Here is a 24,287-nt window from a genome sequence, read left to right as displayed (position 1 = left end):
TATCTAAGAAGGGCGATTGCGGTGAATTAAGCCGTGTCTGTGTCATGGTGTTATGGTTTGAATGGTACCCAGAGTGCTGACAATGAGTGGCATGTAGGGCTAATGCGGTGGCCGTGCTTTGTAACAAGGGGATTAGTTATAAGTGGGTGCCATAGTAACCCTCGGATAAGCGGTTTTTACACTACTATTGACACTGAGTCTGTTAGGCAACACGCCCCCATGCATCATGGAGGACGGGCTAGCGTAACCAATCAGGCCATTTGTTGACATTCTTTTGTTCTTGCAGTTGGTTGGCGTTGTGGGGGTAGGTGTGATTTTGTGTGACGAATTTGCTTAGCCTATCGCAGTGCGAGGGTGTGTGTTTTCCTCCTATCAGGTCTCTGTTGTCCTTTCCATTAGGTTTAGCACACCACGGATAAATTTGAGCATGATCGGATACAGTTTTTGACATATTAGCACCACACACACACAGAGATACTAGTGTATACATATGTGTATGGTTTGATGTATACTTTTCAAAATATTAGTTTGTATTTGTATTCAATCACTTACATGAATGCCGGTTTTGCACACGGCCTATTTACCTTTGCACACGGCACATTTTGATTGGTAGTTCACCAAGGGGAGTGGTTTAGGGGTCTTTAAAAGTTTGTTTGTTTTCACTTTTTGCTTGTCAGAAGAAGGGACGTTGTTGGTCCCGAAACGTCACAATAAAGGATATTTGATTGATATTGTTGTCTACAGTCCAGTGAGTACTTTCTAATTTTCATTTTCTACATACATGGCTATAGCACCCTGGCAAGTTGCGGTCTGTTGGTGAGAGTGCATATACCACAAACAAACTTTTACCTATGCTCCCACGGTACAGTGCACCCACAGTTTGGCTGAACTAGCTCTAATCATTTCCCTTTTTCTCAGTATTTGTGCCTCAATTTTTATCAGTATGACTGAACCAAATAGTGATAACATGGAAACACCCGATCTAACTCATAGTGAGAGCATGGAAGAGAGACATGAGGACATCTTTACGTTCACGGACGAAGATGCAGAGGCCATCAGATTTGGCTCCATTGAAGAACAACAAGTAGAAGAGTCATGTCAATCTCTGTATAATACACTGGCGAAGCTTAAACAACGTGAGATAGATCTCAACCTCCACGGTATTTATCTTTCTGACTACCACAAAAAGAGATTATTGCCACGAGGGTTCAGAGTGAAGAACATCCCTACAATTGGTAGATCAAATGCTGAATTTTGCACCAACTGGTGCAAAATCCTTAACAAGTGCTCATTTGATCTTATGCTTCTTGTGATCAGAGAAGCGGGACGACTACTTCAAGAAGTGAGAACTGAGATCCAAGCATTTGAAGCAGAACAGCTGAATACACTCAGAGCAGATAAGACCGTTGATTGGATTGATAAACTGACACAACAAGTCAAGTTATATAAACAAGAACTTATTGCTTTCAAAAATCGGAAACTCCAAACAGTTAATCAGGACTACACATATAAGAGTGTATATCGCTGGATGCTATCACCAGACGAGAGAAAGAATTTTAGATCAAGACGTGAAAGAAGATTCACGAAGAGAAACATCAATACAGTTGATACCAGCTCGGGTGACAGCTCAGACCCAGATGTGGCAACAACTAGCGGAGACTCTTCATATCGAGGCATTACCACAAGATCCAGAGGTGCAAATAGAGGACAACAGTGGGACAATATGAGGGGAGCGAACACTAGAGGCACCGCATACCCTCCATCTCACTCTCCTTCGGCTCGTTTTTTAGTACGAGGCACAGGCCACACACGAGGAGGGGGGGGCATGTCACGCCGCCCTCCGATACAGAGGAGATGATCGACAACGTATTTAATATCAGTACGAGACCACTATCACAACCAGAAAACTCCTTATTGAATAAGGGTTTATCCTATGTCCCGACAATGAAGTCTAACTCATTTGATACTTATATCGACATTCAAAAATTTGGAAGAAATTTGAGACTCAAAGAGTATTACCAGACAGATAATAGTGAAATAACACCTTTTCGAACACCTGGAACATTTGACCCAAAGTCACAAAACCCATCCATTACCGCATACACGAACTATTTAAGTCATGTCTCCAAAAAGATTCCTAACAGAAGGAGAGTGGATAATCTATCTAAGGAAGAAAGACAGGCACTAAAGATACTAGCGGAAGACACAACCATCATAATACGCCCGGCAGATAAGGGTGGGGCGGTGGTCGTGATGGATGTGCAACAGTACAGATCAGAACTTTTGGGCCAATTAACAGATAGGAAAACCTACAGGACCCTACAAATGGATCCAACTCAGCAACTGAAAAGACGCATTGATGAACAACTTGACATGTGGTGTACAATGGGATTCATAACCACACAGGAACATAAATTTCTGAAGAGAGATTATCCTATAACACCCATTATTTACACGTTACCAAAAATTCATAAGGATCCTAAAAACCCCCCAGGAAGGCCCATCGTCTCAGCAAGGGGATCACTCCTTCAACCACTTGCTGAGTTTCTGGATTTTCATCTACAGCCAATGGTTAAAAGAATGAAATCATATACACAAGATTCAAATGCCTTCATTCGTGCCATTATCCAACTAGATGATATACAACCAACTGATCTACTTGTGACGATGGATGTCTGTAGTTTGTACGCGGTAATTCCCCATAAATTAGGGATTGCAGCCGTGGTTAACCATCTACGAAAAAGTCCATATGTGGGGCCCCCAGAGGACGTGCTGGTTGAGCTCCTAAAGATGTGCTTGGAGAACAACTTTTTCCGGTTCGAAAACACCTTTTACCTACAAATTGAAGGGACCGCGATGGGGTCAAACATGGCACCATCGTTGGCTAACCTGTTCATGGCGGACTATGAGTCCATACAAATGAAGGTGTACGAAATGGATGCCATTCTATACTACTGTCGATATATAGACGACGTCTTTTTGATATGGCGTGATGGCGAACAGGCACTGAACGACTGGATCCATAGCCTAAACGGGATGGATAGCACAATTAAATTTCAACACTCAGTCAACAGTGTTACAGTTGATTTCCTGGACGTCAGGGTGTTCAAAACTTCTAACAGATTGGGTACAACGTTGTTCCGGAAGAAAACAGACCGCAACACATTATTACATGCCAGAAGTTGCCATCAGCCTGCACTCATACGGAATATCCCTAAAGCGCAATATCAAAGGGTGATAAGAAATAATACAAACAGTGATTTGATGCAGACACAGATGTCAGAAATGACACAAAGATTCCTTCAATGTGGATACAGTAAGAAGAACTTAGAGCAACAACGTGAATCGGCTCTCCTATCTCAACAAGAAGAAAGCACCACAGGTATCACATCAAATCCCCAACTCACGTTTGTGACCACGTATAATCCAGACCAACACCAAATTACCAAAGCAATAAAGGAGGAATGGAAAATTCTCCAGAGTGACCCCACACTGCCATTCGCGGAATGGGCAGCACCACGATTGGCATATCGCAGGGGTAGAAGTCTGAGAGATCTGCTAGTAAAGACTGACATCCCCTTAAGAAATGAGAAACAAACATGGCTGAAGAGAAAAATTGGATGCTATAAATGCATTAGTTGTGTAACTTGCAACAGTATGCACACTGGCACGACATTTCAACATCCTGACCGTCGCAAAAGATATCAGATTAAATACTTCCTGACATGCACAACCCAATTTATCGTATACCTACTTAATTGCCCCTGTGGGAAATTCTACACTGGCAAGACGACTGACGACGCCAGGGTGAGGATGGCGAATCACCGCTCCAGCATCAGATCGGCAATTAACACTGGAAAGGCAGAACATCCGGTGGCCCACAACTTCCTTGAAGCGGGACACACAGTGAGCGACTTACGCTTCAGAATTATCGATCATGTACCGGTCCTACGAAGAGGAGGGAACCGAGCCAAGATACTTCTTAGAAAAGAAGCACGCTGGATACATGAACTGTGTACATTGGCCCCTAGAGGCTTAAATATACAGACGGGATGGCAGAACTTTCTATAGCTAAGATGATGTGTTAGAGTCCACTGATCCATTGATTCTAAAACTAAGACGTGGGGTGAGAGTCCACTGATCCATTGAGTCTAGGCCCGACTGGGCAGGCGATACAGTATGTAGCGCCATTAATGAGAGTCTACTTCCTACTCTTGTGTCATTTTTTGAAATTACTTTACCTATTGGTACCAAATAGGGTGTTCCATGATTTCTACTTAGTTGGTGTTTACCTGTGAATATGTAAATATATGAGGTGTGCTATGTTTTTATTTGTTTTTAATCTTGTTTGTTTACACCCATCACATTTCCATGTTTTGGTTTTGTCTATGACTGTTATGCTTTCTATACATGCTCAATTTATGTGATTATAGTTTTGTTTTTTGTTTCTTGGTGTTGCTAGACCATGATGCTTTGTGTTTACCATGTTGGACGCCTGGACATTATTAACTACGATTCCATGGGATTCACATATGGTGATGTAGGGTCGTGGTTTATTTTTGGTTAGTTTGTGATATATAGGGCTACACTCATATAATTCTTGTATTTTTTTAAATTTACATACATATTCTTTTGTGTATGATTGGTGGCATGTTGTTATGGACAAGGGGTTGACCGTTTGGGATAATATCCCCCGGAAAGGGGAGGTTCACCCCTGTAGATCCTGTAGAGGTGACTGTATTTGGGTGGTTTGATTTGTGATTGAGGGTGCTAATAGTTTACTTTGTACACAACACTTTGGAGTAGAATTAGGTGGTTATTTTGTAATGTTTTTAATTTACACTATTGCTTTTTACGTGTGAGGCCCTGGAGGGTGTGATCTGGTGACAAGCACTCTTTTGGTTGATGCTTTATAGGATCTTGCTACAATTTGTTCTAGGATTTCCAACATTGGTTGGTTGTTGCGTTTTCTTTTGGTCTGTATTGTGGATCAAAGTAATTGAATGTGATTCTAACTTAGTACCGTTATCAGACAGGACTCTATATAATAGGGGACAGGTCTGCTTGACCTAAGCATATGCATATAGCAGGTGACAAGTTTATTTTCGTTTTTCTCCCGGTTTAGAGTGTGACACTTGGCGAACAACATAGCCGTCTTTATCTTATGGCGGCCCCCAGCATGCCATCTTGCCCTCATCTGGTATGAGGTGCAGTTCCAAATGGTGTTGATGTTTGGCATTTAGGTTACCATGGTTACCGTGATATCAGACTAGGGTGATCGCGGCGTATGATTTGAAAAGTGAGCTAAGCATTTTCGAGGTCATGTGGCTGTGGCCTGAATGGGCTTGGTGCGCTGATATTTGGTGCTGTATAGAGGCGGTGTATTTAGTTGTTTGTATACAGGTTACCATAGTAACCGCGGTATCAAGTAAGGGCGATCGCGGTGAATAAAGCCGTGTCGGTGTCATGGTGTTATGGACGGTATGGTCCCTAGAGTGCTGACAGTTAGTGGCAATAGAGAGGCTGTGCATTTGGGTGTTTGTATATAGGTTACCATGGTAACCGTGGTATCTAAGAAGGGCGATCGCGGTGAATTAAGCCGTGTCTGTGTCATGGTGTTATGGTTTGAATGGTACCCAGAGTGCTGACAATGAGTGGCATGTAGGGCTAATGCGGTGGCCGTGCTTTGTAACAAGGGGATTAGTTATAAGTGGGTGCCATAGTAACCCTCGGATCAGCGGTTTTTACACTACTATTGACACTGAGTCTGTTAGGCAACACGCCCCCATGCATCATGGAGGACGGGCTAGCGTAACCAATCAGGCCATTTGTTGACATTCTTTTGTTCTTGCAGTTGGTTGGCGTTGTGGGGGTAGGTGTGATTTTGTGTGACGAATTTGCTTAGCCTATCGCAGTGCGAGGGTGTGTGTTTTCCTCCTATCAGGTCTCTGTTGTCCTTTCCATTAGGTTTAGCACACCACGGATAAATTTGAGCATGTATATGATCGGATACAGTTTTTGACATATTAGCACCACACACACACAGAGATACTAGTGTATACATATGTGTATGGTTTGATGTATACTTTTCAAAATATTAGTTTGTATTTGTATTCAATCACTTACATGAATGCCGGTTTTGCACACGGCCTATTTACCTTTGCACACGGCACATTTTGATTGGTAGTTCACCGAGGGGAGTGGTTTAGAGGTCTTTAAAAGTTTGTTTGTTTTCACTTTTTGCTTGTCAGAAGAAGGGACGTTGTTGGTCCCGAAACGTCACAATAAAGGATATTTGATTGATATTGTTGTCTACAGTCCAGTGAGTGCTTTCTAATTTTCATTTTCTACATACCTGGCTATAGCACCCTGGCAAGTTGCGGTCTGTTGGTGAGAGTGCATATACCACAAACAAACTTTTATATATATATATATATATATGTATATGTGTGTGAGTATAAATATATATATATATACACACACACATATATATATATATAAAATGTGTGTGTATATATATATATGTATGTATATATGTGTGTGTGTATGTATATATGTTTGTGTATGTATATGTATGTGTGTGTGTGTATGTATATGTGTGTGTGTGTATGTATATATGTGTGTGTGTATGTTTGTGTATATATATGTATATATATTTTTTAGACAATAAGAGAGGCAAGGATGCTCAGGCTCCTCATGTGTGGAATCTCTGATGAAGCACACTGAGCATGCGCGAAACGCGTAAGATCCGCACTACCTAACCTTGTACACTGTTTAGGGCATCACCTGTACTTCTTGAATAAAACCATTTGGTTTATTGTTCCTGATGGCCCTCGTTCTTTGTTACTTTTGGTATGTGTATATATATTTATATGTGTGTGCGTGTGTGTATATATGTATATATGTGTGTGTGTATATATATATATATATATATATATATGTCTGTGTGTGTGTGTGTATATATATATATGTATATATATATGTGTGTGTGTGTTTGTTTATATATATATATATATATATATATATATATATATATGTGTGTGTATGTGAATATTTATATATATATATATTATTTCATTGGATTTAATTTGCTTTCATTAACCAAAGTCTATAGATTGTATACATATTAATACAGTGTGTGTGTAAGTGTGTGTGTGTATGTATGTATGTATGTATGTGTGTGTGTGTGTGTGTATATATAAAACAAAATTAATTGTGAGGGAGGATGGAAGTCTTGGTGAGTTCCCACACTTTTTTTGTAGGACTTGACCCCTGCATAAATACATATATACACAAATCTAGACATATAAATACATATATAGACAAATCTAGACATATATATATATATATATATATATATATATATATATATAAATAAATCTAGACATATATAAAAATACATAAATACATATATAGACAAATCTAGACATCTATAAAAATACATAAATACATATATACACAAATCTAGACATATAAATACATAAATACATATATACACAAATCTAGACATATAAATACACAAATACATATATACACAAATCTAGGCATATAAATACATATATACAGATATACACAAATCTAGACATATATATAAATACATATATACACAAATCTAGACATATAAATACATAAATACATATATACACAAATCTAGACATATAAATACATATATACAGATATACACAAATCTAGACATATATATAAATACATATATACACAAATCTAAACATATAAATACATATATACAGATATACACAAATCTAGACATATATATAAATACATATATACACAAATCTAGACATATTTATATAAATACATAAATACATATATACTCAAATCTAGACATATATATATATATATATATATATATATATATATATATATATATATATATATATATATATAAGTGCATTGGAGCCCTTTGCAGGTTTGCAGTTAAGTAGATGAAAACATAAAAAAGCATATTTAGTAAAGTGTTATACTGTGTATGTACTGTAAATATTTCTGCACGTAGCAGAATAGGTTCTAGGTATTTATACATAGATATTCCGATATATATCTGTATATACCTATTTCTAATCATCTATTATATATAATACTGTTTACTTTCAACTCACAATACAAGCGCAACCTGAGGAGCGCAATTAACGCTCAAGCTGTATCGTTAAAAAGTGCTCCACTTGTAATGTGGTCCTAAATATTTATAAATGCACAGAGTATATCAGTAATTAGCTGCTGCAGTGTAAGTGATAGTTCTGTGGTGCGGTAAGGGTAATGACTGCTTTACAGTGTAATTAGCACTAACGAGCTTCTGGTGTTGTGATACTAAATGTGTGTCAGCAAAATATTGTCCACCATTAACCCTTTGTTAGTCATAAAATTATTATTTCTGCTCAGATTTGTTTTTCTGTGGCTCTCAGTACGTAATAGGGGGTCTCTTCTCCCTCTGTGTATGACGACCATCTGTAACTACAGACCTGGGTGCTAGTGTTCACTATGGGGAATATTTATCAAGCTCCGTACAGAGCTTGATGACCAGTGTTTCTGACGAGCCTCCAGGCTAGCCGGAAACACAAAGACCGCTACTCCATAACCTGTCCGTCTGCTCTGAGGCCGCAGCCAGAAATTAAGCCGATCGAATACGATCGTGTTGATTGACACCCCCTGCTAGCAGCCAATTGGCCGCGTATCTGCAGGGGGCGGTATTGCACCAGCAGTTCAACAGAACTGCTGGTGTAATGATAAATGCCGAGAGCGTATGCTGTATGCTATATCGGATCATGTCCACTCGCACAATGATAATTCGGCTCCTATGAGCCACTCAGGTGCCGTACCTGATGCTGATACTAGTGGTGCTGGTGTGTGCTATACCCCCATTTCATTGCTTTACCACACAGGTGCAGTACCTGATGCTGATACTAGTGGTGCTGGTGTGTGCTATACCCCTATTTCATTGCTTTACCACACAGGTGCCGTACCTGATGCTGATACTAGTGGTGCTGGTGTGTGCTATACCCCTATTTCATTGCTTTACCACACAGGTGCAGTACCTGATGCTGATACTAGTGGTGCTGGTGTGTGCTATACCCCCATTTCATTGCTTTACCACACAGATGCAGTACCTGATGCTGATACTAGTGGTGCTGGTGTGTGCTAGACCCTCATTTCATTGCTTTACCACACAGGTGCCGCACCTGATGCTGATACTAGTGGTGCTAGTGTGTGCTATACCCTTATTTCATTGCTTTACCACACAGGTGCAGTACCTGATGCTGATACTAGTGGTGCTGGTGTGTGCTATACCCCTATTTCATTGCTTTACCACACAGGTGCCGTACCTGATGCTGATACTAGTGGTGCTGGTGTGTGCTATACCCCCATTTCATTGCTTTACCACACAGGTGCCGTACCTGATGCTGATACTAGTGGTGCTGGTGTGTGCTATACCCCTATTTCATTGCTTTACCACACAGGTGCCGTACCTGATGCTGATACTAGTGGTGCTGGTGTGTGCTATACCCCCATTTCATTGCTTTACCACACAGGTGCCGCACCTGATGCTGATACTAGTGGTGCTGGTGTGTGCTATACCCCCATTTCATTGCTTTACCACACAGGTGCCGTACCTGATGCTGATACTAGTGGTGCTGGTGTGTGCTATACCCCTATTTCATTGCTTTACCACACAGGTGCCGTACCTGATGCTGATACTAGTGGTGCTGGTGTGTGCTATACCCCCATTTCATTGCTTTACCACACAGGTGCCGTACCTGACGCTGATACTAGTGGTGCTGGTGTGTGCTATACCCCCATTTCATTGCTTTACCACACAGGTGCCGCACCTGATGCTGATACTAGTGGTGCTGGTGTGTGCTATACCCCTATTTCATTGCTTTACCACACAGGTGCCGTACCTGATGCTGATACTAGTGGTGCTGGTGTGTGCTATACCCCTATTTCATTGCTTTACCACACAGGTGCCGTACCTGATGCTGATACTAGTGGTGCTGGTGTGTGCTATACCCCTATTTCATTGCTTTACCACACAGGTGCCGTACCTGATGCTGATACTAGTGGTGCTGGTGTGTGCTATACCCCCATTTCATTGCTTTACCACACAGGTGCCGTACCTGATGCTGATACTAGTGGTGCTAGTGTGTGCTATACTCCCATTTCATTGCTGTACCACACAGGTGCCGTACCTGATGCTGATACTAGTGGTGCTAGTGTGTGCTATACCCCTATTTCATTGCTTTACCACACAGGTGCCGTACCTGATGCTGATACTAGTGGTGCTGGTGTGTGCTATACCCCTATTTCATTGCTTTACCACACAGGTGCCGTACCTGATGCTGATACTAGTGGTGCTGGTGTGTGCTATACCCCTATTTCATTGCTTTACCACACAGGTGCAGTACCTGATGCTGATACTAGTGGTGCTGGTGTGTGCTATACCCCTATTTCATTGCTTTACCACACAGGTGCCGTACCTGATGCTGATACTAGTGGTGCTGGTGTGTGCTATACCCCTATTTCATTGCTTTACCACACAGGTGCCGTACCTGATGCTGATACTAGTGGTGCTGGTGTGTGCTATACCCCTATTTCATTGCTTTACCACACAGGTGCCGTACCTGATGCTGATACTAGTGGTGCTGGTGTGTGCTATACCCCCATTTCATTGCTTTACCACACAGGTGCCGCACCTGATGCTGATACTAGTGGTGCTAGTGTGTGCTATACCCCTATTTCATTGCTTTACCACACAGGTGCAGTACCTGATGCTGATACTAGTGGTGCTGGTGTGTGCTATACCCCCATTTCATTGCTTTACCACACAGGTACCGCACCTGATGCTGATATTAGTGGTGCTGGTGTGTGCTATACCCCCATTTCATTGTTTTACCACACAGGTGCCGTACCTGATGCTGATACTAGTGGTGCTGGTGTGTGCTATACCCCCATTTCATTGCTGTACCACACAGGTGCCGTACCTGATGCTGATACTAGTGGTGCTAGTGTGTGCTATACCCTTATTTCATTGCTTTACCACACAGGTGCAGTACCTGATGCTGATACTAGTGGTGCTAGTGTGTGCTATACCCTTATTTCATTGCTTTACCACACAGGTGCCGTACCTGATGCTGATACTAGTGGTGCTGGTGTGTGCTTTACCCCCATTTCATTGCTGTACCACACAGGTGCAGTACCTGATGCTGATACTAGTGGTGCTGGTGTGTGCTTTACCCCCATTTCATTGCTGTACCACACAGGTGCAGTACCTGATGCTGATACTAGTGGTGCTGGTGTGTGCTATACCCCTATTTCATTGCTTTACCACACAGGTGCCGCACCTGATGCTGATACTAGTGGTGCTGGTGTGTGCTATACCCCCATTTCATTGCTGTACCACACAGGTGCAGTACCTGATGCTGATACTAGTGGTGCTGGTGTGTGCTATACCCTCATTTCATTGCTGTACCACACAGGTGCAGTACCTGATGCTGATACTAGTGGTGCTGGTGTGTGCTATACCCCTATTTCATTGCTGTACCACACAGGTGCAGTACCTGATGCTGATACTAGTGGTGCTGGTGTGTGCTATACCCCTATTTCATTGCTTTACCACACAGGTGCAGTACCTGATGCTGATACTAGTGGTGCTGGTGTGTGCTATACCCCTATTTCATTGCTTTACCACACAGGTGCCGCACCTGATGCTGATACTAGTGGTGCTGGTGTGTGCTATACCCCCATTTCATTGCTTTACCACACAGGTGCCCTACCTGATGCTGATACTAGTGGTGCTAGTGTGTGCTATACCCCCATTTCATTGCTTTACCACACAGGTGCCGCACCTGATGCTGATACTAGTGGTGCTGGTGTGTGCTATACCACCATTTCATTGCTTTACCACACAGGTGCCGCACCTGATGCTGATACTAGTAGTGCTGGTGTGTGCTATACCCCCATTTCATTGCTTTACCACACAGGTGCCGCACCTGATGCTGATACTAGTAGTGCTGGTGTGTGCTATACCACCATTTCATTGCTTTACCACACAGGTGCCGCACCTGATGCTGATACTAGTGGTGCTGGTGTGTGCTATACCACCATTTCATTGCTTTACCACACAGGTGCCGCACCTGATGCTGATACTAGTAGTGCTGGTGTGTGCTATACCCCCATTCATTGCTGTACCACACAGGTGTCAGATGCTAGTGCCCAGTGCTGCATATACAGACTAAAGAGAGAGAGGGAGAAGGTTCTTTGCCCCACATGCCCCGTGGGCAGTTCTGGTGTTCTTACATCAGTCTTTGTCTTAGCTGGGGCCAGGTGTGAACATGGGCAGCTGAAGTCAGATGGGGGCCATTGTTGGCACCAGTATGGGGATACTCACCAGATCCTGACCCTTCTTTATGGGCACCACTCCCCATCTGTCGTCTGATTAACAGAGCAGAAATCCGGGCCCCTGAAGCGTTCATCATGGCTCCTGATGCAGATGCTGTGCTCTATATCTGTATGGGGGACTCTAGTCCTGGGACGTTGGCAAGGTCACCTGGTCCTGCCCAGCACAGCTCATCACATGATCCCACCCAGCCAGTGGGGTGAGCTTATTCTGCGACAAGTGCCAGATCATGTTGCAGGTTTGGTAGTTCGCCAGTGTCTGAGCTATGAATATCCAACAAGGATGGTGCCCACATAACTGTGATTACACCCCTGCCAAATGTGACACTGTGACACTCTATGTGACATCTCTTCCCCAGATCACATTATTGCTCAGTAACATCACACTATGTGACACTGTGACACTCTATGTGACATCTCTTTTCTAGATCACATTAGTGCTCAGTAACCTCACACTATGTGACAGTGTGACACACTATGTGACATCTCTTCCCCAGATCACATTATTGCTCAGTAACATCACACTATGTGACAGTGTGACACACTATGTGACATCTCTTCCCCAGATCACATTATTGCTCAGTAACATCACACTATGTGACAGTGTGACACACTGTGTGACATCTCTTCCCCAGATCACATTATTGCTCAGTAACATCACACTATGTGACAGTGTGACACACTATGTGACATCTCTTCCCCAGATCACATTATTGCTCAGTAACATCACACTATGTGACAGTGTGACACACTATGTGACATCTCTTCCCCAGACCACATTATGGCTCAGTAACATTACACTATGTGACAGTGTGACACACTGTGTGACATCTCTTCCCCAGATCGCATTATTGCTCAGTAACATCACACTATGTGACAGTGTGACACACTGTGTGACATCTCTTCCCCAGATCACATTATTGCTCAGTAACATTACACTATGTGACAGTGTGACACACTGTGTGACATCTCTTCCCCAGATCACATTATTGCTCAGTAACATCACACTATGTGACAGTGTGACACACTATGTGACATCTCTTCCCCAGATCACATTATTGCTCAGTAACATTACACTATGTGACAGTGTGACACACTATGTGACATCTCTTCCCCAGATCACATTATTGCTCAGTAACATCACACTATGTGACAGTGTGACACACTATGTGACATCTCTTCCCCAAATCACATTATTGCTCAGTAACATCACACTATGTGACAGTGTGACACACTATGTGACAGTGTGACACACTATGTAACAGTGTGACACACTATGTGACATCTCTTCCCCAGATCACATTATTGCTCAGCAACATCACACTTTGTGACACTGTGACACACTATGTGACATCTCTTCCCCAGATCACATTATTGCTCAGTAACATCACACTATGTGACAGTGTGACACACTATGTGACATCTCTTCACCAGATCACACTATTGCTCAGTACCATCACACTATGTGACAGTGTGACACTCTATGTGACATCTCTTCCCCAGATCACATTATTGCTCAGTTACATCACACTATGTGACAGTGTGACACACTATGTGACATCTCTTCCCCAGATCACATTATTGCTCAGTAACATCACACTATGTGACACTGTGACACACTATGTGACATCTCTTCACCAGATCACACTATTGCTCAGTAACATCACACTATGTGACAGTGTGACACTCTATGTGACATCTCTTCCCCAGATCACATTATTGCTCAGTGACATCACACTATGTGACAGTGTGACACACTATGTGACATCTCTTCCCCAGATCACATTATTGCTCAGTAACATCACACTATGTGACAGTGTGACACACTATGTGACATCTCTTCCCCAGATCACATTATTGCTCAGTAACATCACACTATGTGACAGTGTGACACACTATGTGACATCTCTTCCCCAGATCACATTATTGCTCAGTAACATCACACTATGTGACAGTGTGACACACTATGTGACATCTCTTCCCCAGATCACATTATTGCTCAGTAACATTACACTATGTGACAGTGTGACACACTATGTGACATCTCTTTTCTAGATCACATTATTGCTCAGTAACATCACACTCTGTGACACTGTGACACACTATGTGACATCTCTTCACCAGATCACATTATTGCTCAGTAACATTACACTATGTGACAGTGTGACACACTATGTGACATCTCTTCACCAGATCACATTATTGCTCAGTAACATCACACTCTGTGACAGTGTGACACACTATGTGACATCTCTTCCCCAGATCACATTATTGCTCAGTAACATCACACTATGTGACAGTGTGACACACTATGTGACATCTCTTCCCCAGATCACATTATTGCTCAGTAACATCACACTCTGTGACAGTGTGACACACTATGTGACATCTCTTCCCCAGATCACATTATTGCTCAGTAACATCACACTATGTGACAGTGTGACACACTATGTGACATCTCTTCCCCAGATCACATTATTGCTCAGTAGCATCACACTATGTGACAGTGTGACACACTATGTGACATCTCTTCCCCAGATCACATTATTGCTCAGTAACATCACACTATGTGACAGTGTGACACACTATGTGACATCTCTTCCCCAGATCACATTATTGCTCAGTAGCATCACACTATGTGACACTGTGACACACTATGTGACATCTCTTCCCCAGATCACATTATTGCTCAGTAACATCACACTATGTGACAGTGTGACACTCTATGTGACATCTCTTCCCCAGATCACATTATTGCTCAGTAACATTACACTATGTGACAGTGTGACACACTATGTGACATCTCTTCCCCAGATCACATTATTGCTCAGTAACATTACACTCTGTGACAGTGTGACACACTATGTGACATCTCTTCCCCAGATCACATTATTGCTCAGTAACATCACACTCTGTGACAGTGTGACACACTATGTGACATCTCTTCCCCAGATCACATTATTGCTCAGTAACATCACACTATGTGACAGTGTGACACACTATGTGACATCTCTTCCCCAGATCACATTATTGCTCAGTAACATTACACTCTGTGACAGTGTGACACACTATGTGACATCTCTTCCCCAGATCACATTATTGCTCAGTAACATCACACTCTGTGACAGTGTGACACACTATGTGACATCTCTTCCCCAGATCACATTATTGCTCAGTAACATCACACTATGTGACAGTGTGACACACTATGTGACATCTCTTCCCCAGATCACATTATTGCTCAGTAACATCACACTATGTGACAGTGTGACACTCTATGTGACATCTCTTCCCCAGATCACATTATTGCTCAGTAACATTACACTATGTGACAGTGTGACACACTATGTGACATCTCTTCACCAGATCACATTATTGCTCAGTAACATTACACTATGTGACAGTGTGACACACTATGTGACATCTCTTCCCCAGATCACATTATTGCTCAGTATCATCACACTATGTGACACTGTGACACACTATGTGACATCTCTTCCGCAGATCACAATATTGCTCAGTATCATCACACTATGTGACAGTGTGACACTCTATGTGACATCTCTTCCCCAGATCACATTATTGCTCAGTAACATCACACTATGTGACAGTGTGACACACTATGTGACATCTCTTCCCCAGATCACATTATTGCTCAGTAACATTACACTATGTGACACTGTGACACACTATGTGACATCTCTTCCCCAGATCACATTATTGCTCAGTAACATTACACTATGTGACAGTGTGACACACTATGTGACATCATTTCACCAGATCACATTATTGCTCAGTAACATCACACTATGTGACAGTGTGACACACTATGTGACATCTCTTCCCCAGATCACATTATTGCTCAGTATCATCACACTATGTGACACTGTGACACACTATGTGACATCTCTTCCGCAGATCACATTATTGCTCAGTATCATCACACTATGTGACAGTGTGACACTCTATGTGACATCTCTTCCCCAGATCACATTATTGCTCAGTAACATCACACTATGTGACAGTGTGACACACTATGTGACATCTCTTCCCCAGAACACATTATTGCTCAGTAACATCACACTATGTGACAGTGTGACACACTATGTGACATCTCTTCCCTAGATCACATTATTGCTCAGTAACATCACACTCTGTGACACTGTGACACACTATATGACATCTCTTCCCCAGATCACATTATTGCTCAGTAACATCACACTATGTAACAGTGTGACACACTATGTGACATCTCTTCCCCAGATCACATTATGGCTCAGTAACATCACACTATGTGACAGTGTGACACACTATGTGACATCTCTTCCCCAGATCACATTATGGCTCAGTAACATCACACTATGTGACAGTGTGACACACTATGTGACATCTCTTCCCCAGATCACATTATGGCTCAGTAACATCGCACTATGTGACAGTGTGACACACTATGTGACATCTCTTCCCCAGACCACATTATTGCTCAGTAACATCACACTATGTGACAGTGTGACACACTATGTGACATCTCTTCCCCAGATCACATTATTGCTCAGTAACATCACACTATGTGACAGTGTGACACACTATGTGACATCTCTTCCCCAGATCACATTATTGCTCAGTAACATTACACTATGTGACACTGTGACACACTATGTGACATCTCTTCCCCAGATCACATTATTTCTTATTAACATTACACTATGTGACAGTGTGACACACTATGTGACATCTCTTCCCCAGATCACATTATTGCTCAGTAACCTCACACTATGTGACAGTGTGACACACTATGTGACATCTCTTCCCCAGATCACATTATTGCTCAGTAACATCACACTATGTGACAGTGTGACACACTATGTGACATCTCTTCCCAGATCACATTATTGCTCAGTAACATCACACTATGTGACAGTGTGACACACTATGTGACATCTCTTCCCCAGATCACATTATGGCTCAGTAACATCACACTATGTGACAGTGTGACACACTATGTGACATCTCTTCCCCAGATCACATTATGGCTCAGTAACATCACACTATGTGACAGTGTGACACACTATGTGACATCTCTTCCCCAGATCACATTATGGCTCAGTAACATCACACTATGTGACAGTGTGACACACTATGTGACATCTCTTCCCCAGACCACATTATTGCTCAGTAACATCACACTATGTGACAGTGTGACACACTATGTGACATCTCTTCCCCAGATCACATTATTGCTCAGTAACATCACACTATGTGACAGTGTGACACACTATGCGACATCTCTTCCCCAGATCATATTATTGCTCAGTAACATTACACTATGTGACACTGTGACACACTATGTGACATCTCTTCCCCAGATCACATTATTGCTTATTAACATTACACTATGTGACAGTGTGACACACTATGTGACATCTCTTCCCCAGATCACATTATTGCTCAGTAACATCACACTATGTGACAGTGTGACACACTATGTGACATCTCTTCCCCAGATCACATTATTGCTCAGTAACATCACACAATGTGACACACTATGTGACATCTCTTCCCCAGATCACATTATTGCTCAGTAACATCACACTATGTGACAGTGTGACACACTATGTGACATCTCTTCCCCAGATCACATTATTGCTCATTAACATCACACTATGTGACAGTGTGACACACTATGTGACATCTCTTCCCCAGATCACATTATTGCTCAGTAACATCACACTATGTGACAGTGTGACACACTGACATCTCTTCCCCAGATCACATTATTGCTCAGTAACATCACACTATGTGACACTGTGACACACTATGTGACATCTCTTCCCCAGATCACATTATGGCTCAATAACATCACACTATGTGACAGTGTGACACACTGACATCTCCTCCCCAGACCATGGCTTGGTAACATCACACTATGTGACAGTGTGACACACTGTGTGACATCTCTTCCCCAGACCATGGCTTGGTAACATCACACTATGTGACAGTGTGACACACTGTGTGACATCTCTTCCCCAGATCACATTATTGCTCAGTAACATCACACTATGTGACAGTGTGACACACTATGTGACATCTCTTCCCCAGATCACATTATTGCTCAGTAACATCACACTATGTGACAGTGTGACACACTATGTGACATCTCTTCCCCAGATCACATTATTGCTCAGTAACATTACACTATGTGACAGTGTGACACACTATGTGACATCTCTTCCCCAGATCACATTATTGCTCAGTAACATCACACTATGTGACAGTGTGACACACTGTGTGACATCTCTTCCCCAGATCACATTATTGCTCAGTAACATCACACTATGTGACACACTATGTGACATCTCTTCCCCAGATCACATTATTGCTCAGTAACATCACACTATGTGACAGTGTGACACACTATATGACATCTCTTCCCCAGATCACATTATTGCTCATTAACATCACACTATGTGACAGTGTGACACACTATGTGACATCTCTTCCCCAGATCACATTATTGCTCAGTAACATCACACTATGTGACAGTGTGACACACTGACATCTCTTCCCCAGATCACATTATTGCTCAGTAACATCACACTATGTGACACTGTGACACACTATGTGACATCTCTTCCCCAGATCACATTATGGCTCAGTAACATCACACTATGTTACAGTGTGACACACTGACATCTCTTCCCCAGACCATGGCTTGGTAACATCACACTATGTGACAGTGTGACACACTGTGTGACATCTCTTCCCCAGACCATGGCTTGGTAACATCACACTATGTGACAGTGTGACACACTATGTGACATCTCTTCCCCAGATCACATTATTGCTCAGTAACATCACACTATGTGACAGTGTGACACACTGTGTGACATCTCTTCCCCAGATCACATTATGGCTCAGTAACATCACACTATGTGACAGTGTGACACACTATGTGACATCTCTTCCCCAGATCACATTATTGCTCAGTAACATCACACTATGTGACAGTGTGACACACTATGTGACATCTCTTCCCAGATCACATTATTGCTCACTAATATCACACTATGTGACACTGTGACACACTATGTGACATCTCTTCCCCAGATCACATTATGGCTCATTAACATCACACTATGTGACAGTGTGACACACTATGTGACATCTCTTCCCCAGATCACATTATGGCTCATTATCATCACACTATGTGACACTGTGACACACTATGTGACATCTCTTCCCCAGATCACATTATGGCTCATTAACATCACACTATGTAACAGTGTGACACACTATGTGACATCTCTTCCCCAGATCACATTATGGCTCATTATCATCACACTATGTGACACTGTGACACACTATGTGACATCTCTTCCCCAGATCACATTATGGCTCATTAACATCACACTATGTGACAGTGTGACACACTATGTGACATCTCTTCCCCAGATCACATTATTGCTCAGTAACATCACACTATGTGACAGTGTGACACACTATGTGACATCTCTTCCCCAGATCACATTATTGCTCAGTAACATTACACTATGTGACAGTGTGACACACTATGTGACATCTCTTCCCCAGATCACATTATTGCTCAGTAACATCACACTATGTGACAGTGTGACACACTATGTGACATCATTTCCCCAGATCAGCTGTACAATAATTCTCTAATACTCTGGTGCGGTTTAATAACACTGCAGTAATACATAATAATACTACAGCTCTGAGAAATAAAATGTATAATATTATAGTAGTAACTCTCTATAAATATTCCGGGACCCCAGTCATTGCAGCATATTGAGATGGTGAACTAAGAATTAGGAACTCTGGAGATACTTCGGTCTAGTAGAGTATTTATGAGACTTTATTATAAGTCTTCCTAACTGCAGGTAATTGGGTATATTACTTACCCAATTGTGATAGTAACAAAACAGAGAACAGCTCATCATAAAATAAATGCCCATCCCCTAATGATAATAGTACTGGAAATATATATTTTATTCAGTATTGTGTACGTTACTTGCCATTGTAAACAGGGCCACATGATGGGTATGGTTAGACAAATTGCCTTAGACATCTAATGTCCCAGAGAGGACATCTGGGTGAGGTGAGATACTTCTCTTTATCCTGTAACAGTGCAGAAGACCACTAGATATGGGGTTCATGCAGATACCCAAGATGAGAAGCCTTATTCCAGGCAATGAGGAAGGTTATACGTCACACAGGAAAGCCGTCAACAGATCACAGAAATCAGACTATACTGTCAGCTTGTAGTTACTAGGTTGCAAGCCAAGAGCGGTGAAATCAAACTGCAAATCACAATGTACACAGAAAATAGCTGCACTCTTCAAAAGCTCTTATAAAAGTCCAAATTTTATTGATGCATATTAAAACAGACACAGGAGTTGTGTAACAAACATCTTACTTGTTTTGAGCTGCACAGAATTCTTACTCATAGATCAAAGTGAGGAAAGTTACTAGAAGCCTGATGATTTTCTGGGTGCAGGATTTGAAGGGTCTGACCATGGGAAATCACAGGTGTTAAATTATTGTTGTATGTGTGTGCTCCTAGCAGTCAAGGGGGTCAAACCACTACAGTGCACTTCCAAGACCCAAGGGGGTACAATGACTGCTCAGTTGTGAACAATATACATAATGGGATCAAGAATAGTGCTTAAGGTTCAGTTCCCCTCATTATGTGACCCCACCTAGCAGCCGTACACAGTCACCTATAAGTTGGTATTTTGTGGCACACAGCTGGCAACCCTAGACGATGGTGACATAGTCACTGGCAGGTTCAGATGACAGTCTATGTTCTATTATTTTTCTCTATGAGCCCCCACAGTTCAGATTAGTTTTTTCTTTCTGTAGCATATTAAAACTATGGTGTGTTAGCAAAAACAACCACTGAATCATATTGTCCACAACGTAACCGTCCCCCTCTCATTCATAGATCTACACCACAACTAAAGCCCAAATATGTCCTTAATTATTGTTGTGACTACCAACTTCTGACTCTAGTCTAATAATCCCCCATTGCTTTACTAACGGTGCCTTCATCTCATCTGTTTGTATCTGGTTAGCTCAGTGCTCTTAGACTTCACGCATTTCCCTTTTCTCCTCAGAGTCTGTAATTGAAATAAGCTTTTGCCTCACAAGTCCCTATGTTACTCTCAGCGGATAATTCACTAAATGGAGAGATTTGTTACTCTCAGCGGATAATTCACTAAATGCAGAGATTTGTTACTCTCAGCGGATAATTCACTAAATGGAGAGATTTGTTACTCTCAGCGGATAATTCACTATATGGAGAGATTTGTTACTCTCAGCGGATAATTCACTAAATGGAGAGATTTGTTACCTCAGCGGATAATTCACTAAATGGAGAGATTTGTTGCTCTCAGCGGATAATTCACTAAATGGAGAGATTTTTTACTCTCAGCGGATAATTCACTAAATGGAGAGATTTGTTACTCTCAGCGGATAATTCACCAAATGGAGAGATTTGTTGCTCTCAGCGGATAATTCACTAAATGGAGAGATTTGTTGCTCTCAGCAGATAATTCACTAAATGGAGAGATTTGTTACCTCAGCGGATAATTCACTAAATGCAGAGATTTGTTACTCTCAGCGGATAATTCACTAAATGGAGAGATTTGTTACTCTCAGCGGATAATTCCCTAAATGGAGAGATTTGTTACTCTCAGCGGATAATTCACTAAATGGAGAGATTTGTTGCTCTCAGCAGATAATTCACTAAATGGAGAGATTTGTTACTCTCAGCGGATAATTCACTAAATGGAGAGATTTGTTGCTCTCAGCGGATAATTCACTAAATGGAGAGATTTGTTACTCTCAGCGGATAATTCACTAAATGGAGAGATTTGTTGCTCTCAGCAGATAATTCACTAAATGGAGAGATTTGTTACCTCAGCGGATAATTCACTAAATGCAGAGATTTGTTACTCTCAGCGGATAATTCCCTAAATGGAGAGATTTGTTACTCTCAGCGGATAATTCACTAAATGGAGAGATTTGTTACTCTCAGCGGATAATTCACTAAATGGAGAGATTTGTTGCTCTCAGCGGCTAATTCACTAAATGGAGAGATTTGTTGCTCTCAGCGGCTAATTCACTAAATGGAGAGATTTGTTACTCTCAGCGGATAATTCACTAAATGCAGAGATTTGTTACTCTCAGCGGATAATTCACTAAATGGAGAGATTTGTTGGTCTCAGCAGATAATTCACTAAATGGAGAGATTTGTTACTCTCAGCAGATAATTCACTAAATGGAGAGATTTGTTACTCTCAGCGGATAATTCACTAAATGGAGAGATTTGTTACTCTCAGCGGATAATTCACTAAATGGAGAGATTTGTTACTCTCAGCGGCTAATTCACTAAATGGAGAGATTTGTTACTCTCAGCGGATAATTCACTAAATGGAGAGATTTGTCGGTCTCAGCGGATAATTCACTAAATGGAGAGATTTGTTACTCTCAGCGGATAATTCACTAAATGGAGAGATTTGTTACTCTCAGCGGATAATTCACTAAATGGAGAGATTTGTTACTCTCAGCGGATAATTCACTAAATGGAGAGATTTGTTGCTCTCAGCGGCTAATTCACTAAATGGAGAGATTTGTTGCTCTCAGCGGATAATTCACTAAATGGAGAGATTTGTTACTCTCAGCGGATAATTCACTAAATGGAGAGATTTTTTGCTCTCAGCGGATAATTCACTAAATGGAGAGATTTGTTACTCTCAGCGGCTAATTCACTAAATGGAGAGATTTTTTTGCTCTCAGTGGATAATTCACTAAATGGAGAGATTTGTTACTCTCAGCGGCTAATTCACTAAATGGAGAGATTTGTTACTCTCAGCGGATAATTCACTAAATGGAGAGATTTGTTACTCTCAGCGGATAATTCACTAAATGGAGAGATTTGTTGCTCTCAGCGGCTAATTCACTAAATGGAGAGATTTGTTGCTCTCAGCGGATAATTCACTAAATGGAGAGATTTGTTACTCTCAGCGGATAATTCACTAAATGGAGAGATTTGTTACTCTCAGCGGATAATTCACTAAATGGAGAGATTTTTTGCTCTCAGCGGATAATTCACTAAATGGAGAGATTTGTTACTCTCAGCGGCTAATTCACTAAATGGAGAGATTTGTTACTCTCAGTGGATAATTCACTAAATGGAGAGATTTTTTGCTCTCAGCGGATAATTCACTAAATGGAGAGATTTGTTACTGTCAGCGGATAATTCACTAAATGGAGAGATTTGTTACTCTCATCAGATAATTCACTAAATGGAGAGATTTGTTACTCTCAGCGGATAATTCACTAAATGGAGAGATTTGTTACTCTCAGCGGATAATTTACTAAATGGAGAGATTTGTTACTCTCAGCGGATAATTCACTATATGGAGAGATTTGTTACTCTCAGCGGATAATTCACTAAATGGAGAGATTTGTTACCTCAGCGGATAATTCACTAAATGGAGAGATTTGTTGCTCTCAGCGGATAATTCACTAAATGGAGAGATTTTTTACTCTCAGCGGATAATTCACTAAATGGAGAGATTTGTTACTCTCAGCGGATAATTCACTAAATGGAGAGATTTGTTGCTCTCAGCGGATAATTCACTAAATGGAGAGATTTGTTGCTCTCAGCAGATAATTCACTAAATGGAGAGATTTGTTACCTCAGCGGATAATTCACTAAATGCAGAGATTTGTTACTCTCAGCGGATAATTCACTAAATGGAGAGATTTGTTACTCTCAGCGGATAATTCCCTAAATGGAGAGATTTGTTACTCTCAGCGGATAATTCACTAAATGGAGAGATTTGTTGCTC

The 24,287-nt window shown here is 41.6% G+C and overlaps 1 protein-coding gene across 1 annotated transcript in view; it reads right to left on the bottom strand.

The window, feature by feature from the left end:
* Positions 1-12,575, bottom strand: part of LOC128641579 (cytochrome c oxidase subunit 6A, mitochondrial-like) — a 63,428-nt gene extending 50,853 nt beyond the window's left edge. The window contains exon 1 of the mRNA XM_053694117.1: positions 12,401-12,575. Coding sequence (XP_053550092.1) covers positions 12,401-12,488 — 88 coding nt within the window. The 5' untranslated portion in view covers positions 12,489-12,575. The remainder of the gene's footprint in view (positions 1-12,400) is intronic.
* Positions 12,576-24,287: the final 11,712 nt, after the last annotated feature.

This window comes from Bombina bombina, chromosome 11 (assembly GCF_027579735.1).
Source record: "Bombina bombina isolate aBomBom1 chromosome 11, aBomBom1.pri, whole genome shotgun sequence".
NCBI classification, from domain to species: Eukaryota; Metazoa; Chordata; class Amphibia; order Anura; family Bombinatoridae; genus Bombina; species Bombina bombina.
This window is presented reverse-complemented; position numbering and strand designations above follow the sequence as displayed.